Source organism: Lygodium microphyllum, chromosome 17 (assembly GCF_053477565.2).
Source record: "Lygodium microphyllum isolate KBCC chromosome 17, Lygodium_microphyllum_v1.1.10, whole genome shotgun sequence".
NCBI classification, from domain to species: Eukaryota; Viridiplantae; Streptophyta; class Polypodiopsida; order Schizaeales; family Lygodiaceae; genus Lygodium; species Lygodium microphyllum.
In genome coordinates, this window is record NC_141151.1 from 30,810,821 (window position 1) to 30,835,492 (window position 24,672).

Consider the following 24,672-nt stretch of genomic DNA (forward strand, 5'->3'; position numbering starts at 1 on the left):
TAGTAGAAAAGGTTAAATTGAGGCAGGGTTTGCCTCGTTCCTAATTTTCTTTTTGAATACACATGAAGATAGCCACGTGGAATGTGCGAGGCATTTGTTCTCGCAATAAGCAACATGCCATGTGGACTGTATTGCATGAGAATCAGTGGGATGTCTTGTGTGCTGTTGAGCACAAGAGTCACGGTGAAGCAGGAAAAGTTGTGGATTGCCATGGGTTTCGCTTGTTTTATGTGCGGACACATGCCAGGCACTATTCTGGTGTGCTTATGATTGTACATGACAAATATTAGCTTGTTCTTATAAAAAATGATGTACATGGTCGTTTTGTGGTGATTGAAGTTTTATTTGAAGGAGAGATCTTATGGTTGCTTGAGCCTCTATGCTCCAAATGACCCTTTATCCCACCGGGATCTTTGGAATACTTTGCAGACCTCTTTGTCACTTGGCAGACTGGGTTTTTTGATGGGGGATTTTAATGTGTGTGTTGATTCTTCACAGTCCACATTAGAGCATTCGGTGATGGACACTCCGGAAAGCCGTGTGTGAAATGCGTTTGCTCTTGCCGTACTTAAGCAAGATGTATGGTCATGGCTACACCCTTCTTCTACAGGTTTTACTTTCCATTCTGCGCAGTATACAACTACATGGTTGCGGTTGGACCGCATGTACATCATGCAGGATGATGATTTTCTTCCTGAGATGTTGGAAATGAAAGTGTTGCAGCAATATGCCTTGTCGGACCATTTTCCTCTACAGCTTGATATGCTTGCACAACCCATTGCACCTTTTAAGCAATTTCTGGATAGACTCCCTTTGCGTTTCAATTCATCTTATTTGAAGCATTCAACCTTTCGGGGCTACATGCAGCAATTGATTGATAGATTTTTATTGGATTTCTCTTGTGAGGGCAATGCTTCTTTTGAACGATTGCTCTCTAATGTGCAGCGGGTTGTTCGGCAGTATGGGATCCATCATTCCTCCCTTTGTCGGCGGCGTCAACAAGCAGCGGAGGAATTATTGGCTTTGATTCGCTCTCTACTGGTGGATACTCCAGATGATGTATTTCTGCTGTCATTGGCTAGGCGTTTGGCTGATCTTATTAAAGAGTTTCAGTTGAAATCTTATCAGCAGGCCAAATTGCAAAATTTGACTGAGAATTTGCAAGACAATGCTTGTCAGACTTATAAGTTGTTTCGAGCTCTCCATGCGTCTCCTGCTCGAGAGAATATGACTAGACTCCAGGATGCAGAAGGTCAAATGGTCATTGATCCTCAGACTATTGTGAATATGTGCAGGAATTATTTTCAAGGCCTTCTTGGTTCTACTTCTTCACCTTCGGACCAAATTACTCATGCCCGCTCAGTTTTCTATGATTTGGTCCGCAATCAGGTTCATCACTTTGTCAGAGAGAGGTTATATGCAAGTGATATGAGCCTTCTCTACTGTCCTACCACCGGTAATGTGGTAGACATCTTCACCAAAGCTCTTCCTCGTGATAAATTTGAAGCATTTTGCAATGCTTTATATGTGATTTGCTTTGCTGTATGACCCTTTTATCTTGATCACTCTTCACTCTAGGGGGGTTTGTTGGGTTTGATTGATGCCTACACTCATAGAAGAGTGTCAGTGATCTTTGCTAGGACACTAGGCACTTTTTACTGTCCGTACGAGAGGTTTTTCCCCTAGATTTATTCATTTTATTTTATGTGCCTATGTTACAGAATTTTTTGCACTCATCATGTTTCACAGTCTTCGGGTGTGAACACCCTCTTACAACCCTAAGGTTTAAGGGTTGTACTTTGTACTTGCACCTTACACTTCAGATTATTGCATTGGGTGTTGTGCTCTCACTCTACATTGTCTACTCTACTCTCAGCCGACGAGCTTCGATCTCTTCTTAATCTTACAGCAAAGAAAGGCTATGATATACCGTGGATAGTAGGCTAGTGTTGAGCTCCAACTGGCACCACTCTGATCCTGCTCATTTGTATTCTCCTCCCTAACCTTGTGGTATAGCCAAATAAGGGCAGATCTTGAGGCGTTTCTGCAAAGGGATCTCTCCATACCCACGCCCTAGGATCCTATTGAAGCCGCTGTAGTGGCCTCCTCTTATATGCCCAATGTCTCCATCCATCTTCCATACAAGTCTGAGGGTCTATGTCTAAGTACCAAGTCCTATCACAATGAGCCACTATAATCCTTGTTGAGAGCATCATGTGAACTCTAACTGATCCAGATCCTCTCGCCTAAGTCTGCCATCCATAACAGAGTGATCTTTGCAAAGTCGTGTACTTCTCTCTCCCTCCACTCAGGCATCACACACACTCTCTTTTCATCTTTGTTCAAGACTTTTTGCTCTCCCTCTTCTCCGTAGAATTCACTACTCTCCTCTTTCCTCCAAACTTCATGTATCTAGCCCGTTGTCTCCAAACTTCTCTCTTCCCTTTTCTCTCTTGACTTCACTTTCTCTCTCCTCTTTCCTCCAGATTTCCTGCTCTACCCTCTACTTCTTTGTACTTCTCTCTAGATGTAGACAAGACTTCTCTCTCGACTTCACTTTCTCTCTCCTCTTTCCTCCAAACTTCTTGCTTTGCATCTACTTCTCTGTACTTCTCTCTTGACGTAGACCTCTCTCTCTAGAGTCAAGTCTTTGTCTCAGCTCTTATCTCCAGACTTCTTGACTCTAGACTTCTCTGTCTAACTTCACCTCCTTCCTAGACTTCTTTTGTCTTTAGACTTCTATGTCTAACTTCTCTGCAGCATTTTCCCTCTTTCCTCTAGACTTCTCTTTCCTTTGCGGATTCCCTCCCCTCTTTGCTAGACCTTCCTTCTTGCTTCTTTTCACATTAACAAGCAATGCCAAGGAAATTTGGAGGCATATGCATTGCGGAGCGAGCATACTGCTTTGAGGAACCCCCTCATACGTGCACCATCACATGACAACCACTGCTACATGGTTGCACTCTAATAAATGCTCACTATTTTTAACCAAGGTATGACTTATTGACTGCATACACCTTCAACTTTATAACCACAACTGAGCTTGCGAATGCTAATAATTTCCACCTTTTAGGACATAATTTGGTCTACACCAAACCCTAAAATTAATATTATCAGTAATGCTTAAGTTGATGGATCATCATGTTTTTGATTGGCACGAGTACTTCTCAAGAGTTTGTTGAAGTTATAAATAAATGATCTATCATAAATATAGAATCTTGAAAAATTTACAACAAACTCAGCAGTGTATTTGACTGGCAAGCAAATTTGTGGACATGGTATGATGCAAAGGGATGCCTTTGACAGGCAAAATAGCTGTCAATTTAGGCCCTCATTACTCTGTATGTATGTAACACATATCCTGGAGGGAGAAGAAAGGGAGGGGGTTTCTTCACGAGGATGAGAGCACAAAAATGTGAGGTGAAGGTACTAATGGGACAGCATAAGGCGCCGACAGACATATAGCTGATAATAATTGGAGAGAGACAGGAAAACAGGGGAAGGGGAAGGGGGGAAAGGAATCAGTAGATATAATGTTCAAGCTGAAATCGACATGCCATTTCACAGGCTGCTGATATAACAGGACTTCTTGAGGAATTGCAGTCCAGTAATCAGGCTTTGGATGTAGTGCAGAAGGGTCTTAACCATTACTTGGAAACAAAGCGGCTTGCTTTTCCTCGCTTTTTCTTTTTGTCTAATGATGAGCTTCTCGAAATTCTCTCAGAAACAAAAGATCCTCTGAAGGTTCAGCCTTTTCTGAAGAAATGCTTTGAGGGAATCAACACTCTGGAGTTTCAGGAGAACCTTGATATAACTGCTATGATGAGTGTTGAAAAGGAGAGAGTGGAGTTTATCCAGCCAGTGAATCCGAAAGCTGCAGCAGGGAATGTGGAGAGGTGGCTCATTGAGCTTGAGCAGATCATGAAAGAAAGCCTAAAGGTGAGGGCAAATATTTTCCAGTGATATTAGTTAGGAAGACTACTGAATTAGAATCCAAGAGGGTCTCTTGTTGTTGAAAGTTATTTTGAAGTTTGACCATGAAGTCTTCATGATTTAGGTGCTTGTACAAAGAGCATCTGCAAACTATGTAGCTGCACCACGTGAAAAGTGGATACTGAGGTGGCCCGGGATGGTAGTATTGTGTGGTTCACAGATACATTGGACAAAGGAGGTTGCTGATGCCATTAACACAGGAGGAGCAGCTCTAAGGAAATATGAAGACAAATGTACAGACCAGCTTCAAGCTCTCGTGAAACTTGTAAACCTCAAACCATAGAGCTTTTGGAATTTCTAGTGCAGCCTAAGCAGTATAAACCAGGAGACACTCAAGAAAAGATGAGAATCTCTTAAGCTATTGTTTCAGGTACGCAGTAATTTGACAACTATGGAAAGATTGACAATTGGGGCACTGGTAGTCATTGATGTGCATGCAAGGGATGTTGTAACTTTGTTGAAGGATCAAGGGATATCAACCGAATCAGACTTTGAGTGGCTGAGTCAGCTGCGCTATTATCTAGAGAATGAAGAGGTTCAATCTTTTGTCTAAATGATCCCAGCTATTTTGTAAAATACTTGAGGGTTGCGATGTCATTTTGTAATCCTATTAGAGGGCATACTGTACTTGGTAAGAAATTTATTGTTGTCCTGAATGAGAGAATATGGGCAGGTACTTGTCCGTATGGTTAATGCATCTCGGAAGTATGGCTATGAGTATTTAGGTAATAGCAATCGACTGGTCATAACCCCATTGACTGATCGTTGTTATCGGACCTTGATGGGAGCTTTGCATCTCAATCTTGGAGGTGCTCCAGAAGGACCGGCTGGAACTGGAAAAACAGAGACAACTAAAGATCTTGCCAAGGTGTTTTATTTTTCTTCACTTTGTTTTCAAACTGTAGGATCTTTCACAACTTAATACATGTTCAAACATAGTGCTATGCTAGACTTTTTGCTCTCTAGTAAATAATGAATACAGCAGCATAAATAGCCACACATACTGTGCTGAATTCTGTCTTTTGAAGTTTCTGAAAGCACACAAGGAGGTAAACTAGAAGTCCATGTTTATATTTAGACCATTTCTCCCCATATGTTACGAATCCATTTCATTTTAAAGTTATATATGATTTCCACAGGCCATTGCCATGCAATGTGTTGTATTCAACTGCTCAGACGGATTGGACTATCTTGCAATGGGGAAATTCTTCAAAGGACTGGCAAGTTCAGGAGCGTGGGCTTGCTTTGATGAATTCAACCGTATTGATCTGGAGGTTCTTTCAGTTATTGCACAGCAAATACTGACTATACAGAGGGCAATAATGACAGGTGTTAAGACCTTTGTATTTGAAGGAACTGAACTGCGCATTATACCTACTTGTTCTGTATTTATTACAATGAACCCAGGATATGCTGGAAGATCTGAGCTTCCTGATAACTTGAAAGCACTTTTTCGACCTGTTGCTATGATGGTTCCCAATTATGCTATGATTGGGTAGGTGTGAATGCTGCTTCAGTTTGGAAAGCTAAACACATCTATGACTACAACTCAAGTTTGATGTTTTTAAAATTTTTTTTTAGAGAGCTAAAATAGTGTCACAAATTCAGTTTTATCATATGGCTAGGCATACTTGCCCTCCTACGTGGTATGGACAGATCTGTAGGGTACTGTATGGTACATGGCTCATCTGGATCCCTCTTCTTCCGTGCTCTTCTCTAGCCTATAAAATGTTTTCCTCCCTTCCATTCTTCCATGCCAAATCAACAAGCATTCTCAAGCCTCTAGCTCTTCAAGCAAGCTATCTATCTATCAAGCTCATCCCACCCTCTCTCTCTCTAACTTTCAAGCCTCCCCCTCCCCCTCTCCCTCTCCCTCTCTCTCTCCCTCTCCCTCTCCCTCTCAAGGCTCAAGCCTCTCACTATCCCTTTGTCCCACTCTCCTCTCCCCCACCCACGTCCCGAACTTCCAACTCCCAAGCTTGAAGCCTCAGCCCTCCATCAACATCATGACTTGTGAGAAGCACAAGGCCTTCAATTTGCACACCATCCATGTTGGGGGGGGGGGGGGGGACATACAAAAGTCCAACTCCCACCATTGGACGTGCAAGTATTGCAGGGATCGCTGCACAAGTGGTGCGATCCTACTTCTCCAACATCTTTCCAAGGTGGGGGGGAATGATAAGGGTGGGAAGAGGAGTTACCTTTGATGATTGACTAGAGTAGATTGTAGGCACACACTTGATGAATTTCTGGCAATCAAGTACCTTTAAAAGCCCTAGTGCCACCATGATCACCGATTTAAGTATGTGTGCATGGTGTGGGTGGGTTCCTCACTGTAACATTGTTGTTCTTCTATACAGCCACGAAGCCTCTAGAAATGCTATAAAAATGTATTGGAAAATGTTTGTGGAAACCTGCAAAGTCTTTGGAATTTCGTGGAACTTGTCATAAAGTAAAAATTCCAAGAGGAATGATAAGGGTGGGAAGAGGAGTTACCTTTGAAGGTAACAAAGTACTTCTGTGCATACAAGACAAAGAGCATATTGATGTAGGCGGGGGTGGGCGCCGGTGCAAGCAGCAGGTTGTGGAGGGTGAATACGCGGGCTGGCAGCTACAATGGAGAAAGGCATGCACTACAAGTAGACAGGCTGGCAGAGCAAATGGGGGGGTAGCAATTGAGAGAGAGAGTTGACCAACCGAGGACGACGGGGTTGTCCATGATCTATCTTAGAAGGAGACCTAAGGTAAGGATATATAGGGAAGGTAGGGTACAAACCCTAACCCCAAGAAAAATGGGAAACAAGCAACCTAGCTTGCCAAGCCCTTGGAATCTCGCCAAGTCGCGAACGATCTAGGATCAAATGCTGGGAGCATTTGGGAAGAAGGAATCACACCTTAGCAGTTGGTCGTACGGATGACCACTAAAATGATCATGATTGTACACATAGATGCATTGTTTGAACTTCTTTTCTCAAGGAACTAATTCAAGACAAAACACTTAATGCTTCAGGTTAAAGGCTTGGAGGGAGTGGCAGGTTCAGTTACCTTTGACTGCCTGCTTGGCCCTGTCCAAGGGGGTTGTTAGCCGCGCTGGGTATATGGATCGAACCCGCCGCGAGAGGTCTCTCCATGAGTGCTGATTGGAGTGGGAGGATGCTTGGGTATCAAGGGAGGCTCTGGCTTGCCTTGGGATCCCGCACAAAAGGCCGACATGACTCGAGATGGGATCTTGAGGCACGTGTACTAGTCTACGGGCAGAACTTGGAGCAACAATCCTGTTGATTGCTGGGATAGCCTTCGGGCATGATACTTGATGTATTCTGGGACTATGATAAAGAGAGAGAGAGAGAGAGAGAAGAGAGAGAGAGAGAGAGAGAGAGAGAGAGAGAGAGAGAGAGAGAGAGAGAGAGAGAGAGAATGGCGGTAGAGAGAGAGAGAGAGAGAGAGAGAGAGAGAGAGAGAGAGAGAGAGAGAATGCGATGGCGGGAGAGAACGCGATGGCGGGCGAGAGAGAGATCGAGCGGAGATGACAGGTCTGCTGCCTTCTGACGCGCGGACGCGTTTTCCTGCACGGTGCCCTGCCTGACATCGTCCCGTCGCTTCGTGATGGGCCTGTTCTACTCACGTCTTGCTACGCCCCGCTTCTGCCTACCCGTCACTACCCTGTCGCCCCCTACTGCGTGTTGGACGTGACCCACAGTTCGTTGGCGCCCCATTTCCTGCGTGAGACAACCGCCTGGACGTTTCACCTCTTGCCCCTACTGCCAAGCCTTCCTGTCACGACGCCAGCCCATCGCCTATTGAGCCGGGCTGCGTTCGCCGCCCTGTCGATCTAGGGTTCACCTTCTCGAGCCCGTCCTCTTTTGCACCGGCGCCTGGTTGTGACCCTGTGGCTGCCGCCTTGCGGTCCCCTGGTTTTGCAGGTCAACGCGCGTCTGCCCTGCGTATCAGAGCGTACCATCGTCATCCGACCTGGGCCCTCCAGACTGTCGCCTGATCCTTGCTCCGCAGCGCTTCAGTCTTCCTCCTCAGCGTTCTGGCCTTTGTCACTGCCCGTTGGCCCTACGTTTCCCCTCTTGAATTTGCTCCGTTAGGGTTGCGCCTTGACCCACGCGTTATCTACACCCCCTCAGGATAGGCCACGGCTGAGGCCGACAGGTCTGCGGGACTTGCATCGAGAGAGAGAGAGAGAGAGAGAGAGAGAGAGAGAGAGAGAGAGAGATGCAAAAGGCGGAGAGAGAGAGTAGAGAGAAGAGAAACGCCATGGTGGGAATGGGACGAAACCCCTGCTGTCGGCCCGTTCTCTCAGCGCCTACGTGGTCCGTCGCCGCCATCGTCTGACACGCGCGCTACAGTCTCCCCCGTCGCCTGACACGCCCGTACTGCTCGCCCCCGTCGTCTTCCTGAGCCGCGTCAGTGGCCGTCGCCTCTGCTCGTCTGCGTCCGCAGGTACGCGTCCTCGCTTGGCTGCCTCTGCGCGTGCCCGTGAGGGAGAGAGAGCGCGACAGAGAGGAGTCGCCTGCGCCCTGGAGCCATAGCTTGTAGCCCCGTTGCCTGTTCCACTCGCCGTCATCTGCAGTCCTGTCGCCTTCTCCTGCAGGCCCGTCGCCTGCATCTCACAGGCCCGCCAGCTGCGTGCTTTGCCCTGCTGTTGCCCGTTAGATCTGCGGGCTTTGCTCTTGCTCGTCGCCTGTCCGCCCTGTGTGTCAGGGCTCTTGCCGTCGCCATTGGACCTGGGCCCTGTGGACCTTGCTTGCCCCAGCGCCTGCCCCATCGTCTGCACCGCCGCCTGCCCACGGTGCGTCAGTCCTCCGTCGCCCTCAGATCGTGATCCACGATGGCTGGTTTGGATCTGTACTTCATCGACCAAACGGTGGCAGCACTGGGCCCGGATTCCGATGCTGAGGAACCTGAGGATATGGTTCCGTGCACCGAAGAGATGCCCCCTGGTCCTGACATCCAGCCTGCGGGTAAACGTACCAAACATACTTCGGAAGAGATAGGTGTTCAGCAGGATCGTTCCTATGCTCAGGTTGCTTTAGATTCAGTGGACTCTCAGGATGTTGACTGGGAGCATTTGCTGGAATTTGCCAACACTCTGCTTGGAGATTATGTTCAACATAATCAGGAAGTTTTTTCCGACTCTGCACCTGATGATGTTCTGGAAGCCACCGTCGACCTAAAAACTGTCCTGCGCTCCTTTTCCGTGTTTTATGATCGCGCTGTGATACTCTTCTTCACTGGCCGAATCCCGTTGCTTTCCCGTATTCGCCAGTGGCTGCACAGTTTGCTACAAGGGGAATGTGTTGAAGAGATTTTTGTTGGGCCCCGGGGCTTTTTTGAGGTCCTGCTGAAATCTGAGACGCACCGTGCTGCTCTCCTGTCTAAACTGCCGTTGTTTTTTGATCGCCGGTTGGTTCATGTGGTTCCCTGGCGCCCAATGGCAGATTTTCAGCGCCTGCTGCAACGTGAATGCCCTGTGTGGGTAGAAGTGGAAAATTGTCCGGCCGTTTATTGGCCAGTACTGAAGGATGCGATGGCAGCTGTTGGAACTGTTCTGGTCCCTCCCAGTCTCAGGGCTGTGAATCGCAACCGATTGTGTATGTTATGGGATACTGCAAGGAAAAGGCCTGCCTGGTTACGCCTCAATTGCTCTGGCATGCATCCGTTACACTTTCGTTTAAAATGGGGCAATTTTGCGGGACATTGCTTTTCCTGTGGACAGTTGGGGCATTTTATGGCCGAATGCTCGGAGCAGCAATACACTTCAGATGTTGGCCATGTTGCGCCGCCCATGGATGATATGGTGTGTGACGCTCTGTCGCTGGATACTCTCCATCCGCCTCAAGTTCTGGCCAAAGGTAAACAACAGGTTTCGGATCTGGATTCCCGTGCCACTGATTGGGTTGAAGTACGTGCAAAAAAAGGCAACAGGGTTGTTGCGGGCATGGAAAGTACTGTGCCTACTACTTCACAAGATTCCATGTGTACATATATGCGCAGGAAGGAAATGTTGTCTTCTGAGCGCTCTACTCCTGCTATGGCTGCCTCGGCCCCCCGTCCTCAGCCCACCAGGAAAATGTATTCGGATCGTCCAAAGGGTCCACCTGCTAAGCTGGCTTTTGATACAAGAGGCAACGTCATTACCCCGTGGGACCGTCGTTATCCTCGTTCCAACCCCAAGCCAGCAGATATGCCCTCTACTTCCAAATCTGGTCCTCAGAACTCTTTTGCAGTATTGGCAGATTTCTTGGACGAGGGAGTCCTGGATATTCTCGCCGACAAAGTCAAATCGCGGCAAGCTGTGCCTCGTACCTGATTTTGTTTTGAATACACATGAAAATAACCACTTGGAATGTGCGAGGCATTTGTTCTCGACACAAGCAACATACCATGTGGACTGTATTGTATGAGAATCAGTGGGATGTCTTGTGCGCTGTTGAGCACAAGAGTCACGGTGAAGCAGGCAAAGTTGTGGATCGCCATGGCTTTCGTTTGTTCTATGCAGGGACACAGGCCATGCATTATTCGGGTGTGCTCATGATTGTACATGCCAAATATCAGCCTGTTCTTGTTAAAAATGATGTTCATGGCCGCTTTTTGGTAGTAGAAATTTTATTCGAAGGGGAAATCTTATGGTTACTTGGCCTCTATGCTCCGAATGATTCGTCATCTCGTCGGGAGCTTTGGGAGACTTTGCAGACCTCCTTGTCACTTGGCAGACGGGGCTTCTTCATGGGGGATTTCAATATGTGTGTTGATTCTTCCCAGTCCACATCGGAGCATTCGGTAATGGATGCGCCGGAAAGTCGTATGTGGCATGAGTTGGCTCTTTCTGTTCTTAAGCAAGATCTTTGGTCCTGGCTACATCCGTCTTCTACAGGGTTTACTTTTCATTCTGCCCAGTATGCAACAACATGGTCGCGGTTGGACCGTATATATATCATACAGAACGATGATTTTCTTCTCGAGATGCTCGAAATATGTTGGGTATCTCACACGCCTTACTTACGCCTACGCTCATATGGGAGTGTGCGGGTGATCACTAGGACACTGGGGCACTTTTTACTCTCGGTAGGAGAGGTTTTTTCCCCCAGATTATGTGTACTATTTTGTATGTGCTTGTGGTGCACACTTACGGGCACTTACTGTGTTCGGGTGTGAACAGCCCCTTATAACCCTAAGGTATAAGGGTTATCGTTTGTACTTTCAGCTAACACTCTATTCAGTACTATTGCATTGGGTATCGTGCTCAACTCTGTCTCTCACTCTCACACTGTCTACTGCACTTCAGCTGCACCTCGATCCTCTCCCATCTGACAAAATAAAAGTGTTGCAGCAATATGCCTTGTCGGACCATTTCCCTCTGCAGCTTGAGCTGCTTGCCCAACCCATTGCACCTTTCAAGCAATTTCTGGGGAAACTCCCTTTGCGTTTCAATTCGTCTTACTTGAAGCATGCCATCTTTCAGGGCTATATGCAGCAATTGATTGACAAATTCCTCTTGGACTTCTTCTCCCAGGGCCCTGCGTCATTTGAACGATTGCTCTCTAATGTGCAGCGGGTTGCTCGGCAGTATGGGATCTATCATGCATCTCTTTGTCGGCGGCGTCGACAGGCCGCCGACAACCTGCTGGCTTTGGTCCGTTCGCTGCTGGTGGACACTCTGGATGATGCATTTCTGCTTGCACTGGCCATGCGAGTGGCGGATCTTATTAAGGAATTCCAGTTGAGATCATATCAGCAGACCAAACTGCAACATCTGACGGAGACTTTGCAAGATAGTGCGTGCCAGACCCATAAGTTCTTTCGAGCTCTCCACGCCTCTCCTGCTCGCGAGAATATGACCAGACTCGAGGATGCAGAAGGCCACCTTATCCTGGATCCGCAGACTATTGTGCATATTTGCAGGAATTATTTCCGTGACCTTCTCGGTTCTACTAGTCCACCTTCACCCCAAATTACTCAGGCCCGTGCGGTTTTTTATGACTTGGTCCGCAATCAGCTTCCGCAGGACATGCAAGCTACTATGGAGTCAGATATTTGTGAGGCCGAGGTTATGGATGTCTTGTTACACTTGCCCGAGGATAAAAGTCCGGGCTGGGATGGTCTCACTAATGAGTTCTTTGAGGCTTTTGCTACCCAACTGGCGAAACCTTTGTAGGCTTTGTTTCAGCAGGTGTGGGAAACGGGGATCATGCCTTCCTCATGGAAAGGGGGACTTATTAAGCTGCTTCCAAAAGTTTCTTCGCCATCTAAGTTGTCTCAGTGGCGCCCAATTTGTTTGATGGGTTCAATGTACAAAATCTTTTCCAAAGTAATGGCGAATCGGCTCCATAAGCATCTCCCTGCCATTGTGCACCCTCTCCAATATGGTTTCATTAAGGGACGCAATATTCTGCACAATGTATTGAATGCTCAACTGGCAATTGATTATGCAAAGCATTCTCATCAGGAGGTAGTATTGATTCAACTGGACCTGGAAAAGGCTTTTGACTATCTGGACTGGTCTTTCGTTGCTGAACTTATGTCTGCTATGGGCTTTGGTGCTCGGATGTCTCGTCTAATCTACACCATTAGCACTGCGGTGTCTTCGAAAGTCATGCTGAACGGAGGTGTTACTCAGCCATTTGTCCTTGCCCGCTCTGTCAGACAGGGGTGTCCTTTGAGTCCTCTATTCTTTGCCCTTGCGACACATCCAGTTCTTTCCATGTTATCTCATATGGCAGCCTCTTCTCAGTTGGCCGGACTGTCGCTTCCTACAGGATAGCACTTCATTAGCCAATCCCTGGCGGATGATAGCTTTATGATCTTGCGTGCGGACAAGGACAACCTTCGAAAAGCATTGGATGTTTGGGGTCTCTTTGGTCAGGCGTCCGGCCTCCGTATCAATGCGCTCAAATCAGCCATTCTTAGCTGCACGGAGTCGGATTTGCAGTCCCTAGACTGGCAAGGTCTGGTTGTTCCTCGTGGCTCCATTGTCAGGCATCTTGAGTACCCTTTGGGTGTTGAGGTTTCCCCAAAGCAGCTTCTGCAGTGGATTTCTCAGAAAATGGTGGCCAAGTTTATGTATTGGAAGTCTCACGCTTGGCCCTTCCATGTTCGCCTCAAAGTAGCCCAGACAATTATGTTGCCAATGCTCACATATTTCTTGCCATTGTTGCCCTGGACTACTACGACTCTGAATGCTCTTACTGAGTCTATTCGTTTCATGCTATGGAAGAAGGATTCATTGCACATAGGTATTTCCTGGATCTCTTGGTCACATGCGTGCACCCCCAAACGCATGGGTGGCGGAGCTTTTTTAGATGCCCAAACTCACATGCAGGCACTCCGTTGGTCTCTTTTCCGCGCCATGTGCTCGGATCATCATCCTTGGGTGGATATAGCCCGTTATTTCCTTGAGGCCCATGGGCTTTTGCATGGTAATACCCAAATCCGGAGTTCTTGGTGGCATTTTCTTAATGCTGATTCACGGTTCTCCAGTTCGTCTTCATCGCTGCTTACTCATTTGGTATGTTCCTGGAAAGTGGTCCTCCAGAAGGCTCAGTGGCATCCAGCGGAGGATTGCTTAGCTACTAACTCCTTTCAATTGGAATTGCTGGCAGTCTCGCGTTTACTTTCATGGAAAGGTAAACATGAGCTTAGACCACAATTTAACCGGATGGCACGTTTGGGCTTGTCTTCAGTTGCGGATGCCACCCTTGCCAGTCGCAATGTGCTTATATCATTTCGTACAGCTAGGAGGCTTTTCAGGATCCCTCGTGGATATAGGCCTTTATGGGAACAGCTTTTGAGGGAGGTCCAGTGCAGACAACCCTTTCCTACCCTTGCTTCGGATCATCCCTGGCAGGATTGGGACCTACAAGGCCGGCTCCATTTAAGCACAGCTTCTGCTAACCAAGTGTACCATCTTCTGATTAAAGATCATCAATGGCTAACTACTACAGCGAATGCTTTATGGGGACTCCGTAAATCCCGGTCATGGTGGAGGGCAACTGTGATGGAGGGCTGGTTGAACAAGACACCCTTCAAATATAAAGTCTTTCTTTGGAGAGTGATGATTGGTGGTCTTCTGCTTGCTTCAGCTCTTTCCAAGCGACGAATCTCCAATGGCAATTGTTTCTTTTGCACCACAACTGTGGAACCCGCCCGCCACCGATTTATTTCTTGCCCCATCGCTAAGAAAGTCTGGTTATTTTTATCGGCTGTTTGGCAAGGAGTGGTTGGTCTCCCCTTGCGTCCCTTTGATTGGGTTTTTGGGCAGCCCAAATACCACACTCCGGCACAGCCCCATATGAAGCTCATGTATCACTTTCTTCGATATTGGGGCTGTTGGCATAATTGGACCATTTGGAATGCTGTTCTTTTTGACTCCGCCTGTAATGTTCAGCGACATATTGTGAGGCTTAAGGGCCTGTTGTATTGGCAGCTAGATCTTCTCCAGCATTGTGATTTGCTCTCTAGGGAGGACTTACGTCCCTGGCATATGGCAATTTCCTCCGCGCCGTTGCCTTGACCTTGTAACTTGTAGTACTTAGAACCTCTTCTCATGATGGCTTAGATTGTCATCATGTATCTTGTAATCAAGTAACCTTGTATTTCTTTCATAATTAATATAATTACCTTTTACGAAAAAAGAGAGAGAGAGAGGGCGCGAGTGCGAAGACAGCAGTATGGCTGGCCTGGATATGGATTTTCTCGACTGGACGGTGGCAGCCCTTGGCCCTGATTCCGATGCAAAGGAGCCGGAGGATATGGTGCCATGCACGGAGGAGCTGCCTCCGAGTTCTGAACTGCCGCCTGCCGGCAAACGCTCCAAGCATACTTCTGATGAGCCAATGGGTCCTCAGGAACGTTCCTATGCGCAAGTGGCCTCTGATCTTGTGGATTCGCAGGAAATTGACTGGGAGCATTTGCTGGACTTTGCCAATACTCTGCTTGGCGATTATGTCCAGCAGAATAATGAATCTTTTTCTGATGCGGGAATGGATGATGTGCTGGAAGCCACGGTGGACCCCAAATCAGTCTTGCGATCCTTCTCGGTGTTTTATGACCGTGCAGTTATACTTTTCTTCACTGGCAGGATCCCAGTGCTTTCGCATATTCGCCAGTGGATGCACCATTTATTGCAAGGGGAGTGTGTTGAGGAGATCTTCCTTGGACCTCGCGGCTTTTATGAGGTGCTGTTGAAATCAGAAATGCATCGAGTTGAGCTCCTGTCCAAGTTGCCACTATTTTTTGATCGCCGCTTGGTCCATGTTGTGCCATGGCGCCCCATGGCCGACTTCCAGCATCTGCTTCAACGAGAATGCCCGGTGTGGGTGGAGGTGGAAAATTGTCCGGCGGTCTATTGGCCCATGTTGAAGGATGCGATGGCGGTTGTGGGAACAGTGCTGGTCCCCCCAAGCCTCAGGGCGATGAACCGAAACTGTTTATGCATGTTATGGGACACACCCAGGAAAAGGCCCGCGTGGCTTCGCCTCAATTTTTCAGGCATGCATCCTTTGCATTTTCGCTTGAAATGGGGCAACTTTGCGGGACACTGCTTTTCATGTGGTAAATTGGGGACATTTCATGGCCGAATGCCCTGAAAGCCAACCATCTTCGGAGGATGCGCACGTTGTGCTGCCCAAGGATGACATGGTGCTTGATGCCCCGCCCCAGGCAGCCCTTCAATCTCCTCATGTCATGGATAAAGGCAAACAACAGGTCCTGAGTGTGGATTCCCGTCGCACTGACTGGATTGAGGCATGTCCCAAAAAAGGTAAAAAGTTGGATGCAGGCCTGGCGGATCCTGGGCCTACTGCTTCCCAGTATTGCGTGCGCACGTATACGCGCAGGAAAGAAATGGTCACTTCACAGCAGGCTGCGCGTCCTACGGCCCCGTCTGCCCCCTGTAATCAGTCTCCAAGGAAAGTCTATACCAACGGCCCCAAAGGCCCACCTGCTAAGCTGGCGTTTGATATCAAAGGTAATGTTATTACACCCTGGGATCGGCGTTATCCCCGCCCCTGTCCCAAGGCAGTGGATTTCCCTTCTACCTCTAAAGCAGGTCGCCAGAATTCGTTTGCAGTATTGGCTGATTTTCTGGATGAGGGTGTCCTGGATGCTCTCGTGGAAAAGGTGAAATCGAGGCAACAGGCGCCTCGTTCCTGACTTCCTTTTTTGAAGATACATGAAGATAGCCACGTGGAATGTGCGAGGCATTTGCTCTCGCCATAAGCAACATGCCATGTGGACCGTCTTGCATGAGAACCAGTGGGATGTATTGTGTGCAGTTGAGCACAAAAGTCACGGTGAAGTAGGAAAAGTTGTGGATTGTCATGGATTCCGTCTGTTTTATGCAGGGACCCATGCTACGCACTATTCGGGCATGCTGATGATTGTCCATGAGAAATACCAACCTGTCCTTGTTAAAAATGATGTGCAGGGCCGCTTTCTGGTAATCGAAGTCTTATTTGAAGGGGAGATTTTATGGTTGTTGGGCCTCTATGCTCCGAATGATCGCGCATCCCAACGGGATCTTTGGTCCACTTTGCAGGGCTCCATGTCACTCGGCCGAAGGGGGTTTTTGATGGGAGATTTCAATATGTGTGTTGACTCTTCTCAGTCCACTTCAGGGCATTCGGTAATGGATACGCCGGAAAGCCGGGTGTGGAATTCCTTTGCTTTGCACGTACTCAACCAAGATCTTTGATCGTGGCTTCACCCTTCTTTTTCAGGGTTTACTTTTCGTTCCGCACAATATGCAACTACCTGGTCGCGGCTGGACAGAATGTATATCATGCAGGGGGATGATTTTCTTCCCGAGATGCTGGAAATGAAGGTCTTGCAGCAATATGCGTTGTCGGACCATTTCCCCCTCCAGCTTGAGATGCGGGCACAACCTATTGCACCTTTTATGCAGTTGCTGGATAGGCTCCCTTTACGTTTCAACTCCTCTTATTTCAAGCATTCAATTTTTCAGGGCTATATGTAGCAATTGATTGAGAGGCTCTTATTGGACTTTGCCTCTGAGGGCTTGCCTTCATTTGCACGCCTGCTCTCTAATGTGCAACGGGTTGCTCGCCAATATGGGATCCATCATGCCTCGCTTTGTCGCCGACGTCGACATGCAGCAGAGGACTTACTGGCTTTGGTCCGTTCCTTGCTCCTGGATTCCCCAGATGATGATTTTCTGCTGTCACTGGAGAGGCGTTTGGCCCATCTTATTCAAGTGTTTCAGTTGAAATCTTATCAGCAGGCCAAGCTGCATAACTTGACTGACACATTGCAAGATAGTGCCTGCCAGTCTCATAAGTTCTTTCGCGCCTTGCATACGTCTCCGGCTCGCGAAAATTTGAGCAGACTCCAGGATTCGGAAGGTCGCATGGTCACTGATCCGCAGACCATTGTCACTATGTGCATAAATTATTTTATGGAACTTCTTGGTTCTTCTCCCTCACCTTCTAGCCAGGTTACGCATGCCCGCTCGGTCTTCTATCATCTGGTCCGCCATTAGGTTCCATTTGATATGTAAGCCACTTTGGAGGCGGATATTTGCGAGGAGGAGGTTATGGATGTTTTGTTGCACCTGCCTAAGGATAAAAGTCCTGGCTGGGATGGTCTCACTAATGAATTCTTTCAGAACTCGGCCACGCAGTTGGTGAAGCCCTTGGTGGTCATGTTTCAGCAGGTTTGGAAAACAGGGGTCATGCCCTCCTCATGGAAAGAAGGCCTTATCAAACTGATTCCAAAGGTCCCTTCGCCGTCAAAGCTGCAACACTGGAGACCAATCTCTTTGATGGGCTCCATGTATAAAATCTACTCCAAAGTGTTGGCGAATCGGCTTCACAAGCACCTTCCAGCAATTGTGCATCCTCTCCAATATGGTTTCATTAAGGGCCGCAACATTTTGCATAATATCTTAAATGTGCAAATGGCTATTGACTATGCACGGCACTCCGGTCAGGAAGTGGTATTGATTCAATTGGACTTGGAAAAGGCGTTTGATTATGTGGACTGGTCTTTCATTGCAGATCTCATGTCTGCTATGGGCTTTGGTACCCGGATGTCCCGATTGATCTACACCATTAGTGCTGCGGCTTCCTCCAGAGTTATGCTCAATGGTGGGGTTACAGAGCTATTTGTCCTTGCACGCTCGGTCAGATAGGGTTGTCCTTTGAGTCCTCTCTTCTTTGCTCTGGCGACTCACCCGGTCCTTTCAATGTTATCCTCCATGGCAGCTTCTGCTCAGCTGGCAGGGTTGTCTCTTCCTTTGGGCCAGCACTTCGTTAGCCAATCTTTGGCTGATGACACCTTTATGATTTTGTAGGCGGACAGGGACAACATTCGAAAGGCATTAGATGTTTGGACGCTCTTTGGTCAGGCCGCTAGACTTCGCATCAATGCCTTTAAGTCAGCCATTCTCAGTTGCACGGAGCCTGATTTACAGTCATTAGGCTGGCAAGGCCAGGTGGTTTTCCGTGGCTCCATTGTCAGGCATCTTGGATACCCATTGGGGGTGGATGTACGGCCAAAGGACCTGCTGGAGTGGATTTCACAAAAACTGGCGGCAAAGTTTATGTATTGGAAGTCGCAAGCGTGGCCGTTCCATGTCCGCCTCAAAGTGGCTCAGACAATCATGCTATCAATGCTAACGTATTTCCTGCCATTGTTGCCATGGACGCCTACTACTTTGAAGGCTCGCACTCATCCCATCCGTTTCATGCTATGGAAGAAGGATTCACTGCAGGCAGGCATTTCGTGGATTTCATGGTCACATACATGTACCCCTAAGCGCATGGGTGGTGGAGCTATTTTGGATGCAGAAACTCATATGCTAGCTCTCCGTTGGTCCCTTTTTCGTGCCATGTGTGTGGATCATCACCTGTGGACCATCATAGCCCGTTATTTTCTTGAGGACAGCGGGCTCCGCCATGGTAACACACGGCTTCGGGCCTCCTGGTGGCATGTCCTTAATGCTGACTCTCGTTTTTCCAGTCCCACTTCCTGTTTGTTAGTACACTTGGTCGGCTCTTGGAAAGTGGTGCTCCAAAAGGCCCGTTGGCACCCAGTAGGGGACCACTTGCAGACTAACTCCTTTCAGCTGGAATTGTTGGCAGTATCGAGACTCCTTTCATGGGAAGATAAAGATCAGCTCAGACCAAGATTTAACCGCATGGCCTGTTTAGGTGTGACGTCGGTTGCGGATGCTACCCTTGCCACTCGCAATGTCCTCGTATCGTTTCGGACTGCTAGGCGACTTTTCAAGATCCCGCGCGGATACCGTGATTTATGGGAAAAGCTTTCGTCGGAGCTTCAGGGTAGGCAACCCTTTCCTGCCTTGGCTGTGGATCGCCCTTGGCAGGACTGGGACCTTGCAGGCCGGTTGAGTCTGGAAAAGGCCTCTACTAATCAGGTGTATCATCTTCTCATTCAAGATCACCAATGGCTGGGTGAGAAAGCTAATACTGTTTGGGGACTGCGGAAATCGTGTCATGGTGGCAGACAACGCTGATGGAGGGCTGGCTGAATAAGACACCTTTCAAATGCAAGGTCTTTCTTTGGCGGGTGATGATTGGTGGTCTTCCTCTTGCCTCGGCCCTTGCCAAGCGTCGCATCTCGAATGGCAATTGTTTCTTCTGTACCACACCGGCGGAATCGGCCCGACATCGTTTTCTTTCTTGCCCGCTCGCCAAGCATATCTGGTCACTCTTGTCGCACATTTGGCGCGCAGTGGTGGGGTCCTCACTAACTCCTTTCGACTGGGTTTTTGTGCGCCCGAGGTATCCCACACCGCCACAGTTGCATATGAAGATCTTATTTCACTTTTTCAGATACTGGGGATGCTGGCACATTTGGACCACGCGCAATGCTTTTCTCTTTGATTCGGCCTCCAATGTACCGCGACATATTGCCAGGCTTAAAGGGCTCTTGCATTGGCAACTAGATCTCATCCGACATTCCGACTTGCTCCCTCGGGAGGATTTGCATCCTTGGCATATGGCAATTGCCTCTGCGTCGTTGCCATGTTTGGTGTAAGCTTTTTAGTGCATTACCACGGGGATTCCCCACACGTTGGCCTAGGGCCCTCGTGTCTCTTGTAATCAGAAAAAAGAGAGAGAGAGAGAGAGAGAGAGAGAGAGAGAGAGAGAGAGAGAGAGAGAGAGAGAGAGAGAGAGAGAGAGAGAGAGAGAGAGAGAACCTCTTCACATGATGGCTTAGTGTCATCATGTATCTTGTAATTAAGTAATCTTGTATTTTTTTCGTAATTAATACAATTACCTTTTACGAAAAAAAAGAGAGAATGGCGGTCGTTAGCGTCCTGTCCCTGCGCCGTCAGACGAAGCCCTAAATCGCCTGCATCGTTGCTTCTTGCCTGCGAGCGTCCTCCTGTACGCGGGCGCCTACCTGTGGAGGCTCAGAATTCGCCGTCGATGCCCGTGCCCGCCAGGTTTGCATCGTACCTGTTTCATCTGCTGCCGTCGTCCCTGTTTTGTCTCCCTCTACTCTGCGACTGTGCCCTTCTGCGCGGAGTCTTGCCTGACGTCTCCCCTCGGATGCTGCACAGTCGCCTGGTTCTGCGCCCTCAGCTACTCGCCTGCTTTCACACGCCCTGTTGGTCAGGGGTTCATCTGCTCATGCCCGTCCTGTTCTGTACAGGAGCCCCGTTGTAGTCCTGTTGCTGCAGCCGGGCGGTTTCCTGATTTTGCAGGTCTACGGGACTTGCAGAGAGAGAGAGAGAGAGAGAGAGAGAGAGAGAGAGAGCAGTTGAGAGAGAGAGGGGGGAGAGAGAGAGAGAGAGTGAGAGAGAGAGAGAGAGAGAGAGAGAGAGAGAGAGAGAACGGAGAGATGCGTCGCTGCCGCCTGACGCCCTCGCCTGCACGTCCCGCCTGTCGCCCTCGCCTGACGCCCTCGCCTGCAGGTCCCGCCTGACGCCCTTGCCTGCACGTCCTGCCCGTCGCCCTCGCCTGCAGGTCCAGCCGCCGGTCCCGTCGTCACGCAGGTTCCGTCCCGTCCCGTCCCGTCGTCACGCAGGTTCTGTTCCGCAGGCCCCGTCCCCGTCCCGTCCCGTCCCGTCCCGTCCCGCAGGTCCCGTCCCGTCGTCACGCAGGTTCCGTCTGCGGCTGGAATCGGCTGCTGGCATCCGTCCGCCGCTTTCTCTCTGCTGCAGCAGTGCGCGTCGCTCTGGTAGGCTCTGCATCAGGTTTCACGCCCTTGTCTATTCCACCAGAAACCCTAAGCTCAACAGTCGCCCTGCTCCTGGAGCCGCCAGCGTCTTCTGTTCCGGCCGCCCTGTTCACGCCCAGATGCCCTGTCACTGATGCCCTATTCATGATAGCATCTTCCTGACGCCCTCTTCCCGGACACTGCTGACGGACCCCTGCCCGGCAGCCCAGCCTGTCTCGTCCTGCTGTGGAGACCGCCCGGCCTGTGCTTCGCCTGTCTGCCCTTGCATGGAGACAGAAAAAAGGGAAAGCGAGTGAGCCGGCAAAACAGAGGGTCAGTCCTCCTTCGAGATCAAATCATCATATACGATGGTTGGTTTGGATCTGGACTTCATAGATCAAACAGTGGCAGCACTGGGCCCGGATTCCGATGCGGAGGAACCTGAGGATATGGTTCCGTGCAACGAAGAGATGCCCTCTGGTCCCGACATCCAGCCTGCGGGTAAACGTACCAAGCATGCTTCGGAAGAGATAGGCGTTTCTCAGGATCGGTCCTATGCCCAGGTTGCCTCGGATTCGGTGGACTCTCAGGAAGTGGACTGGGAACACTTGCTGGAATTTGCAAACACTTTGCTTGGCGATTATGTTCAACATAATCAGGAAGCCTTTTCTGACTCTGCACCTGACGATGTGCTGGACGCCACCGTGGATCCAAAAACTGTCCTACGCTCTTTTTCGGTATTTTATGATCGCGCAGTGATACTTTTCTTCACTGGTCGAATCCCGTTGCTTTCCCGTATTCGCCAGTGGTTGCAACATCTGCTACAAGGGGACTGTGTTGAAGAGATTTTTGTTGGCTCCCGGGGTTTTTTTGAGGTCCTGTTGAAATCAGAGACGCACCGTGCTGCTCTCCTGTCTAAACTGCCTTTGTTTTTTGAACGCCGGTTGGTTCATGTGGTTCCATGGCGTCCAATGGCAGATTTTCAGCGTCTGCTGCAACGTGAATGCCCGGTCTGGGTCGAGGTGGAAAACTGTCCGGCTGTTTATTGGCCGCTATTGAAGGATGCCATGGCCGTTGTGGGCACTGTTCTGGTCCCTCCCAGTCTCCGGGCTGTGAATCGCAACCGCTTGTGTATGCTATGGGACACTGCAAGAAAAAGGCCTGCCTGGTTACGCCTCAATTGCCCTGGCATGCACCCATTACACTTTCGTTTGAAATGGGGCAATTTTGCAGGGCATTGCTTCTCCTGTGGACAGTTGGGGCACTTTATGGCCGAGTGCCCGGAACAGCAACACACTTCCCATGATGGCCATGCTGTGCCGCCCATGGAAGAGATGGTGTGTGATGCCCCATCGCTGGATGCTACCCATCAGCCCCAAGCTTTGGCCAAAGGTAAACAACAGGTTGCGGGTCTGGATTCTAGCGCCACTAATTGGGTGGAAGTCCGTGCAAAAAAAGGCAACAGGGTTGTTGCGGCCATAGAGAACAATGTGCCTACTACATCACAAGATTCCATGCGTACATACATGCGAAGGAAGGAAATGCAGTCTTCTGAGCGCTCGGCTCCTGCTATGGTTTCCTCTGCCCCCCGTCATCAGCCCGCCAGGAAAATGTCCTCGGATTGTTCAAAGGGTCCTTCTGCTAAGCTGGCATTTGATACCAGAGGTAATGTCATTACCCCGTGGGACCGTCGTTATCCCCGTTCCATCCAAAAGCCAGCAGATATGCCGTCTACTTCCAAATCTGGTCCGCAGAACTCTTTTGCAGTGTTGGCAGATTTCTTGGACGAGGGAGTCCTGGACATTCTCGCTGACAAAGTCAAATCGAGGCAAGCAGTGCCTCGTACCTGATTTTGTTTTGAGTATACATGAAAATCGCCATGTGGAATGTGCGTGGAATTTGTTCTCGACACAAGCAACATGCTATGTGGACTGTGTTGCATGAAAATCAGTGGGATGTCCTGTGCGCTGTTGAGCACAAGAGTCACGATGAAGCCGGAAAAGTGGTAGATTGCCATGGCTTTAGATTGTTTTATGTTGGGTCACAGGCCATGCATTATTCGGGTGTGCTCATGATTGTCCATGACAAATATCAGCCTGTTCTGATTAAAAATGATATTCATGGCCGTTTTTTGGTGATTGAAATTATATTCGAAGGGGAAATCTTATGGCTACTTGGCCTCTATGCTCCGAATGATTCCTTATCTCGTCGGGCGCTTTGGCAAACTTTGCAGGCCTCCTTGTCACTTGGCAGACGGGGCTTCTTCATGGGGGATTTCAATATGTGTGTGGATTCCTCCCAGTCCACATCAGAGCATTCGGTGATGGATACGCCGGAAAGTCGTATGTGGCAGGCGTTGGCTCTTGACGTCCTCAAGCAAGATCTCTGGTCCTGGCTACACCCGTCCGCTACAGGGTTTACTTTCCATTCTGCCCAGTATGCAACAACATGGTCGAGATTGGATCGTATATATATCATGCAGAATGATGATTTTCTTCCTGAGCTGCTCGAAATAAAAGTATTGCAGCAATATGCCCTGTCGGACCATTTCCCTCTGCAGCTTGAGCTGGTTGCACAACCCATTGCCCCGTTCAAGCAATTTCTGGAGAGACTCCCTTTGCGTTTCAATTCGTCTTACCTGAAGCATGCCATCTTTTAGGGCTATATGCAGCAATTGATTGACAGATTTCTCTTCGACTTCTCTTCCCAGGGCACTGCGTCATTCGAACGATTGCTCGCTAATGTGCAGCGGGTTGCTCGGCAGTATGGGATCCACCATGCCTCTCTTTGTCGGCAGCGTCGCAAGGCAGCCGAGGACATGCTGGCTTTGGTTCGTTCTCTGCTGGTGGACACTCTGGATGATGCATTTCTGCTCGCACTGGCCATGCGACTGGCGGATCTTATTAAAGAATTCCAATTGAAATCCTATCAGCAGGCCAAACTGCAACATCTGACAGAGACGTTGCAAGATAATGCATGTCAAACCCATAAATTCTTTCGAGCTCTTCATGCCTCTCCTGCCAGGGAGAATATGACCAGACTCGAGGATGCAGAAGGTCACCTTATCATGGATCCGCAGACTATTGTGCAGATGTGCAGGAATTATTTCCGTGATCTTCTCGGCACCACTTCTCCACCTTCAGATCAAATCACTCAGGCCGGTTCGGATTTTTATGACCTGGTCCGCAATCAGCTACCGCAGGACATGCAAGCTATTATGGAGTCCGATATTTGTGAGGCAGAGGTTATGGACGTCTTGTTACATTTGCCCAAGGATAAAAGCCCGGGTTGGGATGGTCTCACCAATGAGTTCTTTGAAGCTTTTGCTACCCAACTGGCGAAACCATTGCAGGCCTTGTTTCAGCAGGTATGGCAAACCGGGATCATGCCTGCCTCATGGAAAGAAGGCCTTATTAAACTGCTTCCAAAAGTTCCTTCGCCATCTACATTGACACAGTGGCGCCCCATTTCCTTGATGGGTTCAATGTACAAAATCTTTTCCAAAATAATGGCGAATCGGCTTCA

At 48.9% G+C, this 24,672-nt stretch overlaps 1 protein-coding gene across 1 annotated transcript in view; it reads left to right on the plus strand.

Moving 5' to 3' along the window:
- LOC148021747 (uncharacterized) overlaps positions 1-24,672 on the plus strand; it is a 419,898-nt gene that overhangs the window by 102,149 nt on the left and 293,077 nt on the right. The window contains exons 21-25 of the mRNA XM_087697283.1: positions 3,568-3,939; positions 4,058-4,258; positions 4,364-4,528; positions 4,667-4,861; positions 5,133-5,488. Of these exons, the coding sequence (XP_087553409.1) occupies positions 3,568-3,939; positions 4,058-4,258; positions 4,364-4,528; positions 4,667-4,861; positions 5,133-5,488 (1,289 nt within the window). The remainder of the gene's footprint in view (positions 1-3,567; positions 3,940-4,057; positions 4,259-4,363; positions 4,529-4,666; positions 4,862-5,132; positions 5,489-24,672) is intronic.